We start from the raw sequence: 24,656 nt of genomic DNA, 5'->3' as shown, positions 1-24,656 counted from the left end.
AGTATTTTTGCATCAATGTTCATTAAGGAGATTGGCCTATAGTTCTCCTTTTCAGAGGCGTCTTTGCCTGGTTTTGGGATGAGTATAATACTGGCTTCATAAAATGAGTTAGGAAGTTTTCCTTCCCTTTCTATTTCATGGAACAGTTTAAGGAGGGTTGGTATTTACTCCAGAGGCACTTGTACACCCATGTTTATTTTAGCATTATTCACAATAGCCAAGTTTTGGAAACAGCCAAGATGCCCTACTACTGATTAATGGATTAAGAAAATGTGGTAACTATATACAACGGAATTCTACTCAGCCATGAAGAAGAATGAAATCTTATCATTTGCAAGTAAATGGATGGAACTGGAGAACATCATTTCTGAGTGAGGTTAGCCAGGCTCAGAAGACCAAAAATCATATGTTCTCCCTCATATGCGGACTTTAGATCTAGAGCAAATACAGCAATGTGATTGGACTTTGGTCTCATGATAAGGTAAGAGTACACACGGGAGGTATGAGGAGATGTAAGAAACCCAAGAAATATGATACTATTTGATGTCCTCAATGCAAAGAAACTAATGCAGAAACTTTAAAGCGACAGAGGTCAATAGCAGAAGGGGATCAGGAACTACAGAAAAGGTCAGTTTGAGAAGAATCAACTTAGAATGTAACACATTTGTACATGGAAGCAATGCTAGGAATCTCCTTGTATAGCTATCCTTATCTCAACTAGCAAAAATGCTTTGTCTTTCTTATTATTGTTTATACTCTCTCTTCAACAAAATTAGAGATAAGGGCAGAACAGTTTCTGCCTGGAAGCAAGGGGGTAGGGGGAGAGAGGGAGGGGGAGTAGGAGGGAGAGGGAGGGGGCAGGGGATAGAGGGAAGAAATAACCCAAACATTGTAGGTACATATGAATAAATGAAAAAAAAAATGAGTTTATATTAATGTATATATTGGGTTCTGAGATTGTGCACAATTAAGAATATTTTGAGAAGAATTAATTCAAAGAATAATAATTTGAAGAATAGCAAAACAGAAAATTTGAGAGTATGCAGGTGACAAGACACCAAACAGGACAGAATATTCACTACTGGAGTCATGAAGTGTCGAGGGTGTACAAAAACAGAAAGACCACATCTCAATGTAGACGTTCAGAAGCATTTCTGGAAGTGGTTCTTAGACTACTTCTTGAGAATTAAGAGGGACTTTGCTACTATACTGTGGCAAGAAATGTGATTTCCAACTAAAGCCAAGCTCCAATGTGTGTCTCTTGAAGTGCTTGGACCTGCTGAGATGTAAGGATAGACCTTGCTGGACAAGCAGTCTGGGAACCAAATTATAGTATGTTCTTTTCTTAAATACAAGAATCATATTCAATGTGTATATACAATTCATATTAAGCTCTGTAGGCAATTTTAATGCATACTAAAGTTTGAAGACCACTTAAGTAGCAGCACATTTAAAATATAAAGTCAGAGAATGTACCTGTGATATTTTGGAAAAATATAGGAATTATGTCTGAAAATTTCTAATATACATACACATATATACACACATATGTATATATATATATATAATTTCAACAAAAGATCAACAAATTTTTACTGAAACAGCATGAAATAAAGCAATTTCAAGTATATTATCTCATTCAGTCTTAACCATATTGTGAAAAAATACGTTTCTGAGGATAAACTAGAGACTTCTTATCAAAGGGTAATGAAAGAAGTAATTCTGACTTTGAATTGTACACAATTTTTCCCTTTACCCTTACCAGAACCTCTAATCATTGTAACTCTTTTGAACACATATGCTACTGGATCCCAAGTAACCCCACCCTGCTACCATCTCCATCTTGGTGGATCATTTGTAATCTTGTCTATTATCCCTTTTCGTCAGACAGACTGAGAGGTCAGCTCATGCTCATACTCCCTGGGTCCACATTTTGGTTTTATCCTAAGAGAGGAGGAAGGTTTTTTGTTTTCCTTTGTTTTCAAATGCTCTTTTAAGATTCTCTTTCTAAAATTTTAGGAAATAGTTAACTAAACCACTTCTTTTTCTTCCTTCTGGACCACTCTCATGCAAAAACTATTCTGTGGCCCCCAAAGAATCAACATGGTTTTTCTGATAAGCCCTTAGACTCATGGAGAAATGCAACTCCTGCCTTTGTTTCTTACAGATGATTCTTTGTTTCTTCCAGATGTAATTTTATGAACTTTCATCAGGGAGAAGTTGAAGAAACTACCCAAAACCTTAGTAACTTAACATAAGAAAAGTTTACAACAAAATAAGGCAAAAATGTAGGGTTGAGGAAACCCCCTTAGAAGGTTTCAGATTCCTTTCACCCAGTGGCTTCCTTCTTGGGCTTAAGAGTTTTGCAAAGGATTCTCTTCATCATTTAACAGGGATGGAAAGTGGAAGTGTTTTAGGGAATGAGACTGAAAATGGTATGCATCCAAGGCCTCACTCAACTTCAGAGAGAGTGGTAAATGTAGTTTGCTTATATGCCAGGAGAAAAACAAAATAGTTCTGAGAGCATAGACTGCCATCATCATTTGTGTTAGAGGACCTATTGTGCATTTCAACTAAAAATCACATTATTTCTTTAGCTACTTCTTTATCATCTCAATCTGCTATGGATCATTTGAATAATACTAGTGATGCAAAAATTTCAATAGTGTTTTTGGCCCATGAGTTTCACTTTGTATATGTATGTGTTGTAATTCTCTCCACACACTTATTGCCAATGTAAATATATATTTTATTTATTGAATAATAATTGATTATTGTAATTCTGCCTGTAACTATATGCTCTTCAAATAACAGTTAACATAACATTAAAGTAAGTAAAATCAAACTAACGAGTTATCTTTAAACTTGGGAGGTAATATTCTGTAATATGAAAATTTGGTTATTAAATAAAAAAGAACTAATAGATATTGCTAACCCAAATTTACTCTAAGTTGTTCAATTAATTCTGCTTCAATTTTTATTAATTGTGAGTTTTTCTTTTTCCACTGGAGAGTGGGAATTAGTGTTGTTGAAGTCACAGTGTCTTCTGCCCCTCTGATGTGGATCCACTAAGGCAATCACCTAGCTGTGTTTCTGTATATCCCTGGGTATGCATTCAGCCCAGTATTGTCCTGGATCTATCTCACTATTCCTGTTATTCAGCAGGGGAGGGAAGTGGATAGAATGAATGGTCACCTTAATACCACCCACAATGTATTCCATATACTACGCAGAACAAACTTTTAAACATGACTCATATCAACTTAATGATTTCATATTAAAAAGTATTGAAGAAAGAATTATCATCCTTGAAAATCCATGGTCTAGCCCTGCTCATTCACTAACTAGTTGTAGAATATAATAGATAATTTCTAGAAGTCAGATTCCACATATTTAGAATATCAGCAACCAGTGCAATCTTCAAGTTCCTTTTCAGATTGAAACTGGTATAACTCTGTGACTGTGATTTTACTATATAACAGATAAATGGTATTGCTAGATCACACTAAGCTCAATGATGAGAAGCATAGAGATGAAAAATGACGGTAGTATGCAGAGATGTTACAAAATCATACACAATAGTAAATGGTTTAACATTTCTAATTCATATCCTACCTTTTACCTTGCAGTGCCCTTTGAAGTAAAAGAGGAAGATGGAATATAAACAGACAATATTGATAGTCAGGGTGAAAAGAAATACAACTCATAAACACCAAAACAGTTATTTTCTGGATGGAAAAGGCAATGAAAGAAAAGCTACACAGAAAGAAGCTAGGGATCAAAGTGTGCAATAAATTCAAACCAATTGCTGCTGCATGAAAGAAAAATATTAGGGCCTGCGCACAATAAATATAAGGTTGAATTATTCAACAAACAAGAAAGATACCCAGCAACATTGATCTTATTCTACACCTGGAATAACCAGCTTCAGTTTATAACTTCATTTTCCCATGGAGAAATACAAATTGAAGATGATAAAGAAAAAAGATTTGTAAATATTAACAGATAGGCTTGATTAATAAAGAAAGAGAAAAGAGGATGAGCTACCATTAATCACAGAACTGTCAAACAACAAGACTGTTTCTAAACATTTGAAAGATATGAAAACTAGAATATGACCCCAATTTACTGGGGAAAGATAGCATTTGGGCTATAGTTCTAGTTAACTAATGACTAAACCTGAAAGTTTATTCCAGTTCCTGAAAGTAGCTCTAAAATATCTTGGCATTCTTAGAGTAGGTGAAGCTCATTCAGAATTTTTAAACAGCAACCCAAATTCTATCAATGCATGATATATGGATGACTTAAACTTCATTAAGACTAAATTTATGATCATTACTATTAAGTTCATATGTAGCTGCATTCAGAATATACCTTTTTCTTGAAAACAGGACAGGAGGATAGAAAGAACAGAATAGAAAAATTTTAAATTATTTACTGGGTAATTTTTCAAGAAAGAACATCACAAATCAAAGATAAATACAAATTGAAAGATTCTGATTTTTAACCATGTCCTGCCTGAAAACTGGAAGATGTCTAAACTGACTTCAAGTGTTTTATTACATCTTTTTTCTTTGTTGTCTAAACTCCACACATTGGAACCAAAGGATATGAGACTCAGAACTGAAACAAAACTAATAAAATCACAATATCTACTCATCTTTCTTAAATTTGGATTTCTAAACAATGTTATGATCTGTTTCCCAATGCAGAAGTGAAAGACCTAGAGAAACTTCTGCAAATGGACCTGTTTTCCTTGAAGATGCTTTCACGCTGACTTACCAGTTTTCCAGTATCTTCCCTGGTGCTTATCTTGCCATCACAATGAGAACAAAAGCTTTTCAGGAGCCGAACCATGTCCTAGTTTATTAATCAGGGCTGGGTATTTCAGTGTAATTCTTTTCCTTTTTTTTTTTAAATAAAGTTTTAATTTTATTTAATGCCTCATGAGACAAAATAATCCTTCTACTTATGTTATACTTCGAGAGACCACAATCAAGAGAAGTTGGTAAATATCAGAAAAGGATAGACCCACGTGATAGCAAGAGAGCAGGGATGGAACTAACTCCCAGGGTTAGATGCCTCTGACTTTTGATCTTCATTTCCTTTGCAGATATCCCAAGGGTGTTCTGGGACAAAGGCAGAGATGAGAAGCAGAGGTTCTTTTTTTATGCCAATTTGGTGACAACCAGAACTTTCTACAGAAGAACTTTTGCTTTTGCACCTTGGCTGTTTTCTGAAGGTCCTATCATACTGATCACCTCTATGAACTTAACTGGGTGGATTCAGCTGTCACTCAGGCTCAGGGATAAACCTCAGCAATAAACATATAACTCCAATGATGAGACAGCTAGGCACACTCATGTTTGTTCTTGGAAGTCTGTGTATGATCTGACAAGAGGGATAAAAAGGAAAGACAAGACCTTTTACTTTGTGATGCAAGTCAGAAGAGGAAAAGAACAGAGGGCAAGATTTCTTCTGGTCAGACACAGTGATCCACAGAAAACTGGGTCCTCTTAGATGCCCACAGGTATGTAGCCAGCATTTTGGCTTGTGAGAGAAATGTGAGATTTCAAAACCAAAATGGAGATAGCTAACCAAAAAACAAAAAAAGTTAACCTTAACCAAAGGGGGAAAATGTAAATAATGCCAGGAAACTAAGAAGGAATGTTTCTTATATGCAATCACCTGATAATAATGATGACAAAAGAATCCAGCAGACTACAACTTCTCACAGGGGCCTCCAAAACCACAACAAAAGTACTTCTAGAAGGACATCTGCCCAACCATTGTCTATTCAACTCCAGATGGATGCTACTCTTGTAACTCATCATTTTTACCAAGGATTATTGTTTAAAAATAGGTGATATAAACTCTTGCAGTTTGTCTTTAAAAACTTCTCTTTGCCTCAGTCTCTGAATTTGCCTGTAGTTTACTATGTCATGCACATTCCAGTTGCAGGGGTCTGCCATTCCTACATAAATATCATTAGTCTTTGGAGAATCTCTCAATTGTTTGTTTGTTTGTTTTTTCCTTATGCAGTTATGCCTGCTGTACTTTTCATTCTGGGAGTAAGTGCTATCATCTGCTGATTCCATAGGCAGCAGCGTGAGTGACATCCTTGTCCCTGATCTGGAGGATGAAAATCACAGGAATATTGCTGCCTTTCCTGGTCAATTATAGTTCAACACCAAAAACTCTTTGCAGGATTCTTCTTCCAGTCACATAACAAGGGTAGTTAAATCTGATACTCAGGACTTCCCACCCATGGCTCATGTACTCCTTGAACTTGTGGGGCCTGTTTATGTCAGCAAACTTGTTAGTCAAGTAACATATAATCAAGTAACCTGCTTGCTGGCAATAGTAGGAATCATATTTTACATAAACTGATGGAGTTTGCTGACAACATTCTTAAGAATCACAGCCTTGGCTGCCAACTCAGATAAGGCTTCTTCAAAGCTGTGGGGTGAGAGTGATAGGTGCTCTCTTTTGCCCATTGGGATGTCTTTCTTCAAATGGTGCAAGAAGTGTCCACCTCCATGTTCCTGGAAAACTCTTCTACACCATGTTGTTTTAGAGCTGCTGCTCCTCTTGGATCACATGATCCATTGCCTCGTTAGCACCAGACATAAGAATTTTTCTACTTGTCTATCAACAAATCCATCAAAGTGATGAGATAGGTCATACATAGTCCCCTGTACTGAGCCACCATACGTAATAGAAATGAAAGGTTTTGTCGCCATATCTCATGTTGATGGAAAAGTAGCAAATTCCTGAAGCAATATGAGATTTAGGGCTTCTTCTTTCTTAGCCAACAATGGTCAGAAGTGCAGCTGTAGTTGCTGTCTCTAAAGAATGTGTCTTTCTAGAAGTAAATCTGTTCACCCAGGCCTTGTGAGCCAGACTTCTCCATGCTTTCATGGCAGAATTAGACATAAACAGAGACCTTGTGATCTTTCCTTCTAAACAGTTTTCACAGCATTCATCCATGCAGCCATAGGTTCCTTACCATCCTTAAAACTTCTTCTGTACATCTTGCCATCTCATTCCACCAAGGTGAAGATCTCAGTGTCCTAGTGATCCTCAGGGGCTGTAGGTTGCACACCCAGAGGTCCATAAATACACACCATTTTCTTCTGTTCAATCTGATCCCAGTTTTTCCAGTAAATAGGAAGCTTTTGTTTTCCAGTATCTATCAATTCTCCAGAGCCATCTAACTGTTTGATATCCTTCATCCTTCTGATTTCATAGAGACACACTCTGGATAGCCACCTATTTTGCAAGTTTTTTAATGTAGCAATTTCGACTTCCAGCAATATATTTAAACAAGGAATTAAAGATGGACATTGGTTATGGATCTTAAAGAGTCAACAGGATCTCCATCCACATGCCTGCTGCCTTCCTATTCTTAACAAAAAGGACAAAAATGTACTTTTTAAAGAGATATTAGAGAATATCTAATTCAAAGTTTTTGTTTCCTAGATAAGAAATTAAAACCAGAGATAAAAGTAGGCTTGTTTAGAGAAACCCAGCTTAATTAATGCTGCTGCCATCCTGCTTTGCTTCTATTGAGGAAAACAAACAAAATATACGGGAGCTCTCCAGGAATTATAATACCAAGAAGAGCAATCACTTGTTATTTAGAGGTTTGGGAACGAACAGAGAAATATTAGTTATAATAGTCACATTTATATTTAAAGGCCATAATTTAAATTTATTAGGTAACATTAGAGATGACTGCTACCATTTCAATGAAAGCCCATAGAGAAATAGGTCAATATTTTTAATTGTGACATTTAAGAAATTACCAAAGCAGTAAGTTCATAAAGTCAGCATTTGGCAGTAAACCAATTAGTTTCTTTCCTTTCTACCTATACCAAAAAATATCATTCTAATGAATGTAAATATTTAATACTTTTGACCTTTCATCCCTTAAATAATCTGGCATGAATCCTCATCAGGGAACTATAATATAATTATTGTTAGGCGAAACAAACTGAAGCCCATTTAAACACAGTGCACATCTTAAAGGCTTTTAAAAAGGCAATGTTAATAAATACTTTACTGCTTTAAAAAGGCAATCAAATTCATTTGATCAATGAGAATATAAAAACATAGAAAAGAGGAAAACACTGAAAATATTATTTCAACATTATGTATTGACTTTACATAGTATTAATTACTTTTAGATGTTAAATATATATGGCCAGATTGGCTTAATAGTGACATCAAATTTTAGCTATCCTTGGGCTGACAGAGATATTTTTTAAACATACAACTTCAAATAAATCATTCCAACAGTTCATTAAATACCTATGACCATATACTTTAAAATGATAAAAAGGAGAACTTAAAACATAGGTTTAATCAGGAATCAAAAAATTATCTAAATATTTTCTTAAAATATACAGCTTTTCAGTTTATTTTCTAGTTTCATTAAGGAAAAGTCATGGCTTTAAAAGCAACTGAGTTTTTGTATATTCAATCTGAAAAATGCTTCTTAATAATGTCTCAAATCCCTGGTATTTATCTAATTCTTAAAATTTTCTATATTAGATAACTCTGTTGTTATTACTTGACAAATAAAAATTTTAACACATAATTTCTCACTTGTATCAGTCATATATGTGGCTTTTAGCAAAACAGAGTCTCCACTGTCCCTAAAAAGCACACAGGAAAAGCCACAGAGGACCTCTCTCCTTGGCATCTATTCTACAACACACAGCATTTGATAGGATTTTGCAACAAAATTTCAGCACTAAGAGGCAACATATTTCTAAATGCAAGATCATTTAGAAATTGTATTATGAGGGTTTTGATAAACAGAAATAAGTACTCTCTTACCTGTGTATAATATTTTCAAATATGCAAAGAATCACTTGCAATTGTCACCCATTATAATGGTCAGTTAAATGTATCAACTTGGCCAGGAAACAGCACCCATTTATTTAATCAACACTACTCCTGGTGTTGCTTTCAAGGTATTTTGTAGATAGTTGATATGTAAGTAAAGGAGATTAACCTTGAAATTATCCTTCCAAAGAGGAAGACATTTAAGACTACAGGGTTAACTCCTATCTAAGTCTTAAGCCAGCCCTACATATTTTGGAACTGCTGGCCTCCACAACTATATGAAGCAATTCCTTAAGTCTTTTAATATATACATACATACTGTATTGGTTTTGTACCTCTGGAGAACTCTTATCTATCTATCTATCTATCTATCCATCCATTCATCTATAGCACTAAATATTAATATATAGAATAATATATTATATATACTAAATTTATATAATCATATATGGATTTACATACACACACATACATGGTTATATGTATTACCCACCTTGTTAGGTTAGGAAAGGCCTGTGTGAGCAAATGTCTTTAATTAACACATACATATTTACCACATCTTTGCTTTGTGTTGTTATAACAGAATACCACAGTATTATAGGAAAACAAGTTTATTTCCCACAGTTCTCTAGGCTGGAAAGTCCCATTTCAAAGTGCCAGCATCTAGCAAGGGCCTTCTTAGACTATCCATCACAGAAGCAAGGCAGAATTAGAAAGAAAGGGCCAGATAGCAAGGAGGTAACTTGTTTTTATAACAAGCCCACTCCCAAGATAACTAACTCACTTCCTCAATAAGTACATTAATCCAATCCATAAATGTTGAGAACCACATTTAAATCATAGCACTATGTATCAATCCCTGATTTAAGTGCCTTTACATAGAGAACTACTCCACAATGTAAGTGCAATTATTCTTGATTTACAAAAGATCAAACTGCGAGTCTGGGGGAGATACAGTGATTTGTCCAACATCACAGGGTTGGTAAGTGATGGAATTAGGTTATGAATGCAGGCTGCTTAGTTCCTTAAGCTGTGCTCACACGATATTCTGAAGTTTAAATTCCAAGAAAATGTGGTAAAAGAAAGACGTAGGAGGAAAGGGAGGTATTCAAAAACCCAAGAAAGGCAAGGAAAGGGAATTACCTTGGGGATGAGGGGTGTAAACTACCTGGAATGTTAGTGGGAGACTAAGTAAAGACTTAAAGAGAAATGTCCAGATTTGACCAAAATGAACCTAATGACTTGGACCATAAAATAGTGAGCCTGAGAGCTAGACTGCTATGGGTGAGAAAGTGACGATTCATTCATAAGTAGAAAAAATTTTTTTAAAAACTAGTGGAAAATAGATTTGTGAGACTGGGTACAGAAAAATGTTAATGGCAGCAGATTCAGATTGTGTTTTTACAGGAACAGGTGTTGCTTCCAAAAATCTTTCAACTTTGCTGGATGTTTGAACAGTTTTATGATAAAATAAGGAAAAAATACACAGAAAATATGGAAACAAATTCAGAACTATAGGTCTCTAGACATGTTTGGGTAATCAGAACAGGGAGGAAAGGAAATATAGACCTGGAGGAGTAACCAAGAAGCTTCCACTCACTGCATGAGCAATATTTTCTTTCTTAAGTAGGAGGAGTCTATAAGGCTGGTATCCTTGGTACTCTCATATTGCTTTATAGAAATTATATTGCACAATAAAAAATTAAGTGACTGTGTGGTAAGGAAATTGAATGAATGAACATGGATGGTCCTTTGAGAAGTTTTGTCTATAAGAGCCAAAAAAAAAAATAGGGCAATTGTAAGGGGGTTGTGATTAGGTAAGTTTTTCTGCTTGTTTTCACATATGTTTGCATACTGTTCGGACTATTCCAATAGTATGAAGAAACTGAAAATTTGACATAAAGATCATGCAAGCAAAGTCTTCCAAAAGGTGGCAAGAAAAAGACGTAATGGCTCCAGTGGAGAGACTAGCCTTTGGGAGAAGTAGCTCTTTGTTCTCCTTAATTGAGGGAAAGTAAGAATGGGCATACATTGTCCAGAATTCTGACTCTTGGTTTAAAAACAGGGGGCTCACCCCTGACTTTCCTATCTGCTTATTTTCTCTCTGTTTTATCAGAAATTTACAATCAGTTTTTAAAGATTAAGTTCTTTGCTAACTGTGCAATACTAGGGTGGCATCTCCATAATTTATTATAAGGTCTGAGTTTTCCATATTGCCTGTATGTCACTCCAGAGGGCTGGTCCTTTGAGATCTTTTATTAGCACACACTTAGGAAAATTTACCATTGTTTTAGGAGCTTTATCTTCTGTCTTATTTATTTTCTTTTCAAAAGCAGTCTAATTTAGAAGAATATTCACTCAGTCTCAGTTTCAGAGGAGTCCAGAGCGAATGAAGACTGCCTGGTTTGCATTAAGTCACTGACATATATCATAATTAGGATGCATCAGTGAATTAGCTTCATCTTAGAAAATTCATCCCATTGTTATTCAAGATGTTATGTCAAACGCATGGTTTGCATGACTTATGAGTTAGCTACTAGAGAGAAAATGCTTGCTAACCAAGTTTCTTTATCTTTATACGGTACTGTAGAATATTTTCTTTTATGCATGGCTGGGATCAAATGTTTGCTTAAGAAATTTTCCTTTTAAAAAGGTGAATGACAAATGAGATGGAAGCAATTTAGTGATCTACCTAAATGTTATTTTATTTTATATTAAACACATCCTATTGTCAGAAGCTGGCCATTAAATTTTTCAAGACTGTGGTCTGCTAAGTCTGGTGCTAACTACTCTGTGCATCTGCCCTTCACAATGGTCCTAAGAGTGAATGCATGCGTAGCCCCAACTGAACTCATGAAAACACTTGCACGGAGAGGGTGAAATACTCATCACACATCACAGTGAAAACTGTAGTTTTGGAATTTGATCCTGAATCCACTTCAGAGCAACACCTCCTACACCTCCCATCATACTCCTGTGTCTATGTCTGTACACTCAGGTGGTCAGCACAGCACGAGGTGGCTAGGTTCTGATGTACGTGTGCATTAGCCCAATTTAATGTTTCCTCTTCAGTCTCTGGCTTTGATTTCTTTTCTTCCTTTCCATGGATTTCTTTCTTTCTTTTCTGTGCTTTGTATATCCAGGTAAATCTCTATTTATTTTTTCTGTGAAAAGCAAACATCACTTTACTTAGATGGACAAACTTAGATGTCAGTCAATATTATTAAAAGAAATAGCCCTGAATCAGTAAATTTCTAAGCTAGATTTGTTTTTTTATTCATACAGATATAGAATTTATCACTTGTTACAAGTCAGTTCAAGAGTATGAATTATCACTGGGCACCAGTGGCTCACGCCTGTAATCCTAGCTTCTCAGGGGACAGAGATGAGGTGGATCGCAGTTCGAAGCCAGCCTGGGTAAATAGTTTGTGAGACCCTATCTCAAAAAACCCATCATAATAATAGGGATGGTGGAGTGGCTCAAGGTGTAGGCCCTGAGTTTAAACTTCAGAACTAAAAAGATAAAAAAAAAAGAGTAAGAATTTTGTTCAGAATTTATAATTTGCTTTGGCCATTTTTGCTAAGCATGTTACTATGTTTTTTTTTTAACACTGTGTTCAGCTCAATTAATGATGTACTAGTATTTGTTCATTAAATGTAACAAAAGTACACAAATAACCTCAGATACTAAAAATAAGGAAAATGGGGTGTGGTGCATATAGAAACTTTCTGTACTTTGTTTGCTAGTTTTCTGTAAATCTAAATTATTCTAAATTTACTAAAAAATGGAACAGGGTTAGAGGATGTCATATAGATTAAAATTTTCAAATTATGCAGTAAATAACGAGGGTTGTGATTATAAGGCTGTAATGCAATTTCATGTTCAATTTTATAAAAACCTGCCAATCTATCTTCCAAACTGGCTGCATTACCCTGCATTCACCTGAATGAACATTCCTGTGGCTCCACACCTTTGCCAGCTTTTGGTACTGTCAGCTTTAGATATTTTGATGATTCTAGTAGGTATTTAGTAAAATCTTGCTTTAATGTGCATTTTTCTAATCTCAAATGAGAATAACTTTCCTAAGCTTAATTATCATCTTTGATAGGTGTCTGCTCAGGGTATTCATCCACATTTAAAATTAGATTGTTTATCTTATTTAATTTTAAGAGAACTTTTTATTTTACGGACATAAGTCCTTCATCGGACATAGGATTTATAAATATTTTCACCCAGGCAACATATAGCACAGATAGTCTTTATTTTCTTATCTTTTTTCTTTCACAGAGCAAAAGTTATTTCACTATATTAAGTTCAACTCATCAACTTTCACTTTTATGTCATGCTTTTATGGCTTCCTTTTCAAATTGAAAATCTATAGACTGTAATCATCAGCCTGTATTTGTACATATTTGTCTCATCTTAGATGCAATATTCTTATATAATCAGGGAATGTGTTTTCTTTATTCTCAGCAGTCCAAAATTCCTGTGCAAAGCAAATATTCAAAAACCGCTTTTATTTTTGCATTAGTCAATTAATGCATACAGGGATCTTTCAGTATTGGCATCACATTATGTAAAATATAGGCAATAATGTTTCTGGTGACTAAGAGAATGATTTTGACATAATATATGCAAAATGTGTCACAAATGGAGTGGCAATAACTAACCAGGAGCAAGTGTAGTCATTACCCTTGCTGAAAGATGACAGTATTTTCAGAAGCCAGGGGCTCCAGAAATAGGTGTCAGGTGAAAGAGTAACCTGGGGTTCTTTCCCAGGGCTCTGTGCTGACCTGGAATACTCTGCAGCTCACAACTAATGTAAACTTTGGCATTCAATATGTTTTATTTAACAAAATATGCAACAGTTAAACCACTGCAAATGTTAAGGATAGCATTAGGTGAATCCTATATTAGCCTGCATGTTTCACATTTATGCATCTTCTTCATGTTATTTTCACATCAAACCTCCTTTCATTTTCATCATTCTATGTACCTTTTATGGTTCAGTATGAAATGTGTCCCACAAGCTCATGTGTTGAGCTCTTGATCCCCAGCCTGTGGAGCTATTTGGGAGGTTATGGAAATCTTAGGCAGGTAAGACAGAGCTGGAAGAAGTTGGACATGAGGTGTATGCCTCTGAAGGTTATGTCTGGGGACCTTAGTTCCTTTCTTTTATCATGCCTACTGTCCAGCACGAGATGAGTAACCTCTGCCAGTGTTCCTGCTCCATGGTGCTTTGCCTCACCATGGGACCAGAAAGAATGGAGCTAGCCAGGGTGGACTAAACCCTTTGAAAATGTGCGTCAAAATACATCCTTCAACCCTTAAGTCGTATCTGTCAGGTATCTGGTCACACAGATGAATAAATAACTAATACAGTATGTCTAGGTTTCTTTTAAAACTTCAGGTACTAAGGCTTATGAAAATTACTTTAATTCTTTGATAACATGCTGGGTTGTTTGTTTGTTTGTTCTGGGAAATGAACATAGAACCTGTGTATGTTAAGCATGCACTTTACCACAGAACTACATCCCCAGGTCCAAAACCATTACTTTGATGGAAATAAGACCTCTACCAATTTAAAACGATATTCATAAAGATATATAAAACTTAAACTATTGTGATTATAAAACTTTGGAAGCATAAAATTCACTTGGGACACAATCTAGAAGATTTACATATACTGAAACCAAGATTATGGTTAGAACCACAAGTTTGAGTTTTTATGGACACCTGCTATCCTCATCTCAGGGATTCTGAAACAGATGCTCTGTGAACTTTAAGAAACACTTGTGAAAGGAAGTGTCTATAAGGAAAGGAAAAAAGCTTCACAGGAGGAACACTTTCAGCAGTGGATGGCCCTAGTAGAGCATCACAAAATTTCAGGTCAGCTTCACTTCTAGTCTGTAGAAAGAGACAACCACCATTCAAACTTCAATGACTGCCCTTGCTGGATCTCATACATGTGGACTTTGTTGTAACAGAATTGTCCCTTTGTATTTATGGCTTCTGCATCTGAGGATTCAACCAACCATAGATTAAAAACAATTGTAAAGAAGGTATCATCTGTACGGAACACATATAGACTTTTTTCTTGTCATTATTCCCTAAAAAATATAAAAACTATTTGCATAATATTTACCTTATGTTAAGTATTATAAGTAATCTAGAAATAATATAAATGAGGATATAGAAGATGTATGTAGGTTATACGCAAATGGTATGCTATTTTATATAAAAGACTTGGTCATCTATGGATTTTTGGTACACATAGAAGGTCCTGGGACCATCTCTTAAAGATACCCAGGGACTACTGTATTTGAATAATATCACTAAAAAGGAACATGGATCATGAGCTGGGCATGGCCATACTTGTAATCGTAGGCACCGAGGAGGTGAAAATCAAGTGGATTATAGTTTGAAGTCACTCAAGGGAAAATGTTTGTGAGACTGCATTTGAATCAAAAGCTAAGTGTGGTGGTACACACCTGTCATCCCAACTATCCAGAAACCATAAACAGAAGGATCATGGTCCAGGCCAGCCTGACCATAAGCCATAAATGAGAGACCCTATTTGAAAAATACCTAAAGCAAAAAAGGTGTGGGGTATAGCTCAAGTGGTATCATGCTTGCTTGGCAAGTGCAAGGCCCTGAATTTATGCTTCAGTATGAAAGGGGAGAAAAAAGTAATGGATCTACATGCAGCAAAGTCCAGGCTCAAAGAAGAGAGACCCATAGAATGAAATGAGCACTCTTTCCTTCCCTAGGAATTGCTTTCAATGGAGGCCTGCATCCTCAATCATATTAGAGGTAAAATCTGACCCCACATCAAATAGGAACACATCTGTAATACATGGTAATGTTAGCATCCACACAAGGATAGCCAAGCACTTGGCACTGAAGAATCACACACAGCACAAAAAAAGAAGCCCTGTGTCTGTTGGAGGCACAACATTCAGAGTTTGAAGAGTAGAGGCACAAAACAAGTTGTCCCTGAGAAAGATCCCACACAGAGAAGTACTAGCATCCTTGCAATACCTATAACTGTCCTCCTTGGGTATGCACAGCACTGTGGAAAGTGCTGCAGGAGATAGGACACCCATCCCACCCTCTTCTCAGTGTTACTTTACATTTTCAGTGCATTTGGAGGAGAATGGGCATGACTGAATGACAGCAGGCTGATCAGGTAAATACCACGGATCAGCTCTCAGCTGTATAGTTCATACAATTGGTACCAATTGGATTCTTCTATTGGACCAGTTCATTCCACCAACACCTCACCTACAAAAGGGATGATGAAGGAAAGAATCACCAGATCACCAGGAGAAAAAAGTCATCTCTTCTCAGAGAGGTGAAGGACCCTTTTCTCTCTTCCCTTGTTATTCTCAGTTTTGTCTTTGCTGATTCAACTCATTGGTCACAGTTACTCAATAAATACTGGTTGGATAGAAATCAACAACAAAACTATTTGATATCACCCTATCGATTTGCATTGAAGGTTAGGTCAAACTAGACAAAAGCCAAGGGCTCCTGCATAAGCATTGAATAGCTTATCTGTCGCTTTGATTTAGGAAGTTCTTCTATGAAAAAAACATCTCTTTCATCTGCACCTCTTTGTCACTTTCTCCATAAGATTCCCATTAGTGTAGGTCAAAGCCATGTTTACCTTGGTCTATACCCTGAACTAATACAACTTGATGGCAAGGCCATGTCATGTTTTGATTGTTGTTGCCCAGACAGAGTCGGAAATCAGAAAAAGCTGAATTGTCAAATGAAAGTAATCTACGCAACTACTCCATGGCTTGAGGGTGTGGATATACAATAATGAGATGGCAGAAGTAAAGCTTTAAGGATACCTTATAAAGTATGTGGCAGAAGAACTAGGGCTATATTAGACCATTGAGTGGATCTGTTTATTGAGCAAACATGAACAGTGGCTTTTATCATTCAAAGCACATTTTTTTGGATGTACTTCAAGTCTAAGAAGATTTCCATACACAATATGCGAGTGCCCCATTTCTAGCAGATGCTGTTACAAACCAAATAAATTAAATAAAAAATTCTCATATGATTTAGCTTGTAATAAATTGATCTTTTCAGTTGCACTCAAGAAAGGAATGATAGTCAGTTGTTTTTGATAAATAAAATCCCTTAAAAATGAGTGAGAGACTCCTACAGATGCCAGTAATAGACAAAAATGATGAAACATTTCTAACAGTGATCAAATATCAGATATTCATCAGCCATTTAAACCATTTCCATATTTGCTCAAAATAACTGAGATCATTTCACCCAATCTGCTTTGGCCCTCATCTTTATAAAACAATTCTGAGGATATCTCTCCTCCCAACTTGCTTTTTATATAAAGAAATGTGCCTTCTATATTACTTCATGCAACCACTCTGAGCCTTTTCCCTTTGTATCTAACCTTGTGGTTCCTTCTCGTCATACATGTGAGATATTTCTGATTTAGACTGGAAAATACAAGCAAGCAAATACCCTGTATGCTTTGCTATTAATGCTTCTCTGTTACTCTTATATTTCTCTCCTTCCATTCTGTGACTATCTTCCACAGCATGAATTAAATGTTCTCCATGTGCCAGGAATTGTACTAGGCTCCAGAAATACATGGGATAATCATACACACAGAGTTTTAGTTGAGTATGATGTACAATGCAATCTTATTTGGAATTGCCACAATGAATTCCCCACTGTACCACAAATACATCCTGATAAAAAATTAAAATAAAAAATATTTGTAATAAGTAGTACAACAGTGATCAAAGAAGGTCTAGTTTGCTTTCCTGTCAACATCAATTACTTCATTATCTAGTCTGTTCTTTCAGCAGCTACTCCTTCTTTTAAACTATTATCCTTGTAGCTTCCAGAAAATGAACTTTTAAACATAATTAATGACACCTTTCTAGCAAAATGCAAGGTAATTCCTCATTATTCATCTTCCATAATCTCAGAATGTGACATGATTACAACATTCTGAGTATAGATTGATCACTGTCTCTTTTACAAAATGTCCAATCCCCTTGCATTTCGAGATTCTGTAATGTCTTTGTCCTCTGGTCACATTGCAGGGCAGGCTTTCTCCTTTAATTTAGTTCTATTCTATTTTCTCTTTTTTTTCTGGCAGTACTGAGGTTTGAACTCGGGGCCTCACACTTTCTAAGCAGGCACTCTACCTCCTGAGCCACTCCATCAGCCCCCTCTATTCCACTTTCTAATTCTAATTTTGCCTGTCTTCCAAAACTATACCTACATCCCTTTACTCTTATTTAATGGCACATTCTCAAAGAAAGTCATGTATCTGAGAGATTCATTTATCAACCTCAAAGAGCTGCAAATTTCTCTGTTTCACCAGTGTTCCATTTGCATAGCATTACCATCCGTTATGCAGTGCTCCTCATTTACCAATGTTTAAAGTGAAACTGGTCTCCTTTCCCCTGCCCCTGCCCTGTCAATCATGTTGCCTATGGCCAAAAACAGAACAAATGTTCAAGCTTATCTCTTCACTTCAGTAAACTGAAACTGTGTTATTCTTTTTTGAAATGCCTGCAACACTTAGTTTCCTGTTTCTATTCTCATTGCTACCAACCAGATCCTAGATTCTCAATTCACTGCACTTTTTGCTTTCCCTATTATTACATGTATACCTGCATAATCTCTAATTCAGTTAGATTTTCAGGAAATTGCTATTTTAATCTTTCAAAATACCATATAAAAAGGTAGCAAACAATCTATTTCTTTCTTTCTTCATTGTATCCTGTCTTCCTTTTTTCCTTTCTTTCATCATGTTGTCTATATTCAACTTCATTTTCAAACTTTCTCAATTTAGTCCCGTCTCACCATCTTACCACATTTCTATCTGTATCTAAATATGAATCTTTTCATCAAATCAGGTCTTCTTTAGCCCTCCTCCAATTGTCCACCTCATTCTTATGTCTTTGCCTTTGAAAAACACTTAAAATGCTTACTTCACTATTCTTCACACACTTTTAATCAATTCTCAGCTTAAACATCAACTCCTTTTTGTTAAAGCCAGCTAGATCATTTTCTTTTCCCATAATTCCTTAAATACTTAACTGACCTACCGATGTGAATTCCCATTATATGCTTATGTATTCCCTGAGTGACTACAGGATATCAGGATTGTAACATGTTATTAGGTGTAGTACATATCCATGAATAATATTTTAATATAAATTGTCAGATTATTTAACCTTCCTAATCCTTATGTATCTAAACCAAAAGCAAGCTCATAAACCTTGCATAATGACTGTCATCGACTATATAATATGAAATGGTTGCTGACTATCAGTGATCAATGAATCAACAATGTGGAGCTTACAGACTTGAAGAGGATTAGTCTACTTCTCAAATATTTTGCACAATGGCATCAAGTAGGGACTGTTAAACCTTGATGGCTGGGTCCTACTCTAGATAATCTGGTCATCAGGATTTTAAAAGCTTCTCAGGTGATTGTAACTTTTGCTGAAATTTGAGAAGCCCTAGATTCAGCAAGAGTTTTCAGTCCAGGATGACCTTGGTAGCAAACACTAAAAACACAGGCTTTCTCCATCCCAAGTTGCCCTTGGCCAAGAGCTTCAATGTAAAGGCATGTTTGGAAAAACTTCTGTTGCATCCCTCATTTTTAAGAAACTATGCTATATGTGATTCATAGCTACACAATTATCCACTCATAGTTTGCTGGGGCCTCTTACAATTTCCACCAAGTCTAAACCACAAAGAGACATCTATGTTCTTTTTTGTTTGTTTGATTAAAATAACAGGGATTTATTTTCTAACAGTTCTGGATAATGGAAGTCAAAGATCAAGGTCAATCTGAGTGGTTTCTGGCACCTTTCTGGCCTATAGATAGCTGCCTGTTGCTGTGTCCTCCCATCGCCACTTCTCTGAATGAGATCTTTCAAGTCTCTTCCTCTTCATTTTATTTTATTTTTAGTAGCATATTATTGTTGTACTGGGGGAACATTTTGACATTTTTAAAAATGCTTACAGTATATATCAGCTAAATTCAATCCCTCCTCCATTCTCCTTTATTCCTCTTCCACCCCTTCTTATAATAGTTTTAACATGTCTCATTGTTTCATTTTCATACATGAATACATAATATTTTTACCATATTTGCTCTCCTATACCCTTTCCTTATGTCCTCCCTCCTTCCACTGGTACTAACCCTTAGACAAGATCTGTTTTACCTTCATGTGTTCCATTTTTGTAAAAAGACATTTTTGTTTGTTTAAGATAGCTATACAGGGAGTTTCATTATGACATTTCTATGTATATATGTATTATATTCTGAATTGATTCCTCCCCTCCATTTTTCTCCTTTCTACCTTAGTCCCGTTCTTATGGTGATTTCAACAGGTTTAAATATTCTATGTTCATTCTTGTATAAAAAATACATCATCCATATTCAATGCTCTTTAGGAACATCACAGATGCTGATTCAGCTCTGCAGCATCCTGACAGGAAGGGATCAGATTTGCTCATTAACAAGAAGAAGAGCTATGGCCAAAGGTAGTACAGATTAAGTGAATAATTTATAACTAATATATTTACTGTGACATCTATATTGTATTTACGTTTTTGAAATTCCTTGTGACCTCATTTAATTAAACAATCTACTGGGGTAAACACAGCAATGATCTATATTTGAAAAATAGATGAAAGTAGTCAGTGGTTCAGTGTAAACCACTGGTTAATCTGCCAAAGTAAATTCAGAATTTGAAATCTTAACTAAACTTCCAAGGCTATGCTGATATCCCCAGAAAGCCTCTGCCCTGATTATCACCCATCTTCCCAATTGTTTTAGAGCAGAAAGACAAACACAGCTATCATTGTTTCTATCATGATGAAGTTTAAATGTAACTGGGAAAGATAACATACACATATCCAATTACTTTATTCATGATTAAACAGACTCAAATAACTAATGTCCCATCTCTATCAAAGGGTACAACCTGAGTTCTAAGTTCTAAGTATAATTATATCAACTTTGAAATTATATTTTTGCTACATGCTTTTAATATAAATGTTATAATAGGCTTATTCAAACACTTCTTCACATTATAACTTGAAAATACAGGAAATCTTCTATTAGAATGCTCTAGGGTAAAAAAAAAAGTTATCACCTATATTTAGCACTTTTCTAAAATCTAGCATGCAGTCTAGGTTTAAAAGAGCTATCTTATATCTCTTTTAAGTACATGTTTACATGTAAGAAAACAACAGCAAAATGTCTATCCAGGCTATGAAAGCATGAATATAAAAATGTTTCCTTCAGAAGAAATACCAATTTCAAATGCAGTTAAACAGAAGTGCTGATGTTGCCAAAACATGTTTACAAATATATTCTGGTCACATTGGATGAAATAAGCAACATTCAAGATTTTCAAATTAAAGTGCAATATAAATGAAATTCACTTTTAGGGGGAAAATGAGGAAGGGGAAGAACATGACAGCATGAAGACTAGTGGATGTTGGTATGGAAGGGTTATTGGTATTCCAGGTATAAATATCCAGCTGTGAACTGAATAAAGTGGTAGGATTCCCAGAAGATTGGAAAGAGAACATTTATCACTTATTTATCCATCATTCAACAAGCATTTAGTGAAACTTTATATATGCTATGCATTAAAAATCAGTGGTAAACAAAACAGACATGGTCCAGTCTCTTCCTTCATTAATTTATAGAGTGGTAATGAAGAAAGTCATCTCACAAATGTTTAACTGCCATGTGAAAAGTGACGAGCAAAAGAAGATGTGCGAAAAAATATGACAGGAGTGTCAGAGAAGGTTTCCGTGAAAAGGTACTCTTTGAGCTGGATGTACACAGAGCCATCCATAACTGTTTGAAAGGGGATTGCACATGTAAAAGCCCTAGGGCAGGTTAAAACTTGGTACTTTTGAATAACTAAGACAGGATGTGGTCCTTAAAAAGAACTCTGGAATTAAAATCTTTGAGATTTTATAACAGACTGTATTAGGAAGGAAAGAGGAGTAAAAAGAATGACAGTAAGATTTCTGCAATGTACAACTAGGTACATTTTATTGCATGCACTGAAGTAAGGTGGGGAATAGGTATCTGTTTTGATTTCTTGGTCCTTAGAATCTTCAACTAAAGATACCATACAGGGCTACATCAAAATTTAGACACTCTGTCCATCAGAGGACACAATCAACAGAGTGAAAAAGGAACATATAAAATGGAGAAAATATTTGCAAATCAATATCTAAAAAGGTGTTCGTATCCAGAATATATAAAGAACTATAACTCAGCAACAAGTAATCGGATTAAGATATGGACAAAGTACTTGACTAGACATTTCTCTAAAGAAGATATACAAATACCTAACAAGCATATTAAGAGATGCTTAATATAATGATTATCATCAAGGAAATGAAATTTAAGACCACATGGAATATTATCTTATAATCATGATGACTACTATTGAAAACAAAAGAACTATTGGCAAAGATATGAAGAAACTATAAGTTTTGAGCACTAGTAGTAGAACTGTAAAATGGTATAGCATGGAAAATGACTGTTCCTTAAAAACTCAAAAATGTAATTTACCATATGATCCAGCACTACCACTTTTGGGAATATACTTAGAATAACTGAAAAAGGGTATCAAAGTGATGCTTATACAACCATGTATACTATAATTATAGCATTATTCACAATAGCCAAGAAGTAAAAGTAACCCAAAAAGTCCATGGTTAGATGAATGTATATACATATGATGGAATATTTTGTAGCCATCATACAGAACCTTGAAGACACTATACTAAGTGAAATAAGCCAGTCACAGAAAGACAAATATTATGAGACTTTACTTTTATTAAGTATCATTTCCAGAAGCTTTGGGGAGGAGCATATGGGGAGTTGAACAATGAATACAGAGTTAGGTTTGCAAGATGAAAATATTCTAGAGATTGGTTTCTCAAGGATGTGAATGCTTAACATTATTGAGCTGTAACTTAAGAATAGTTAAGATGGTAATAAATAGTTAAGATGCTAATTTTATGTAATGTATATTTTACTAAAAATGAAATATTTTAAACGCTGTATAAATTGTGTGATGGCCACCAGCTCAAGAGCTGGATATGTGAGGAAAGTTGTGGACTGAAAAGATAAATTCAGGAATCATACAGAACAATTTTCTCACATTCCTTTACAGTCTTCTTCCACTTCATCCCGGATTTTCAGTGATTCTGTAAGTTTGAGGCTTTTCCCCTCTGGCATCCCTAAAGCATGAGTTTGACACAGAATCTGTTCTCATCTATTCAGGGAGATCAACTTAAAATTGTTTAAGTCATAGCAGACATGCAATGTTTGTACCTATGGTACTGCAATACAAACAAAAAGTCTCTATTTATGCAACTAATTCTGGCCAACATTAAAAAGTTCAACTGCAGATAAAGAGAGAAAAATAAAACTCCTTTGAGTAAATATTCACAGATTGAAAATAAAAAATCCACCATTGGTACACAATACACACCCTCCATGTCACCATTATTCTGCCTACCTTGTTTGCGCACATCCTCTACAGCAGCCACGAGCTCTTCCTTGAGATCTTGACTCTCCTTAGCAATCTGTTCACCTTTTTCCAAGAAGTTCTGTGTGGCTTGCTCTACGGATGCAGCCAGTACATGGGCTTTCTTTGACCTCCCTTTCTTTTTACCAGATGGGCCTTTGTTGCTTGTGTTGACAAGTGTTGTCACCTTAAATGTAAAAGAAAAACTGTAAAATGACTGTGAAACTGTCTAGAAATAGGCTACCATCTCATAATTTCTGATCATCCTGTTTCTGTTAAATCATGGGATTTAATTATTAAATCAGGAACGCACATCAGATACCCTCATCACATAAGATCGTCAGCAGAAGTATACAATTATATGGAATAGCATATAAACAACCATTATTTGTTTCAATAAAAACAAAAAGCATGTGAATAAAGTAGAAAGAACAGACTTGCCAGTAGCCCAAAGATTCTAGTGGACTCCAGGCTGTAATTTCATAGATTGAAAAGTACAGTGTACTTTACCATCAACTGACCAGGAAGTAATCAGTCTTAGGGAAGCAAGAAAAGCAAAGCAAATGCTCAGAGGCCACTATTCATTGCAAATGTTTATTTTCCTAGGACTTTTGAAGATCTTTCTTATATAGCTGCTTTCATCTTATAAAAACAAATGGTAGATTTGATGGGGGGGATCAAATGATTCAGGATTAACAATTAGTTAACCAGCTAAAGTTTCCAGAATCAAAATTAGATTTGCACTTATTGTCACTTCTTTTCTCACTATCATAATTTGAACACATATCCCAACTTCTACATTTCTTTTAGTACTATATCTGGAGACACTTAATTTGCTAACAAAGCTTTTAAAGTCTTCCAAATAACATATATTTCCTTTAGTCTCCTGAAACTTTATTTTCTACCAGTGAGAAGTTTGGAAGGGAAATGAATGCAGCTGTTCCATATTTTGTCCTGCTAAAGTTGCCAGTCTTGTTTAGTGCTACACTTTTATTTTATGAGCCTTATAAAGATGTGGGTTATGTGGTTTATTTTCCTTGAAATTTATCCTGGTTAGCTAACTAAAGTTTTTTTGGAGTTTTATCAAGAAAGCTAGTCCACAGAAAATTTCCAAATGCTGTAGCTTCTGGTGTTTACTCCAAATCCCAGAGCAAGCAAAGCCATTAGCCAAGTCACAATTAATGTCCAGTTAGTTTATAGGCCAAGAACTAACACCAAAAGAA

The 24,656-nt window shown here is 35.4% G+C and overlaps 1 protein-coding gene across 5 annotated transcripts in view; it reads right to left on the bottom strand.

Moving 5' to 3' along the window:
* The window catches only part of Ctnna2 (catenin alpha 2), a 1,077,131-nt gene that overhangs the window by 853,138 nt on the left and 199,337 nt on the right, over nt 1–24,656 (bottom strand). For all 5 annotated transcript variants that reach the window (XM_074050079.1, XM_074050084.1, XM_074050081.1 and 2 more), the window contains one exon: nt 23,425–23,620. In XM_074050079.1, the coding sequence (XP_073906180.1) occupies nt 23,425–23,620 (196 nt within the window). The remainder of the gene's footprint in view (nt 1–23,424; nt 23,621–24,656) is intronic.

This window comes from Castor canadensis, chromosome 12 (genome assembly GCF_047511655.1).
Source record: "Castor canadensis chromosome 12, mCasCan1.hap1v2, whole genome shotgun sequence".
In the NCBI taxonomy this organism is placed as follows: Eukaryota; Metazoa; Chordata; class Mammalia; order Rodentia; family Castoridae; genus Castor; species Castor canadensis.
Note: the sequence above shows the minus strand (reverse complement) of the source record. Positions and strands in the feature narration are given on the sequence as shown.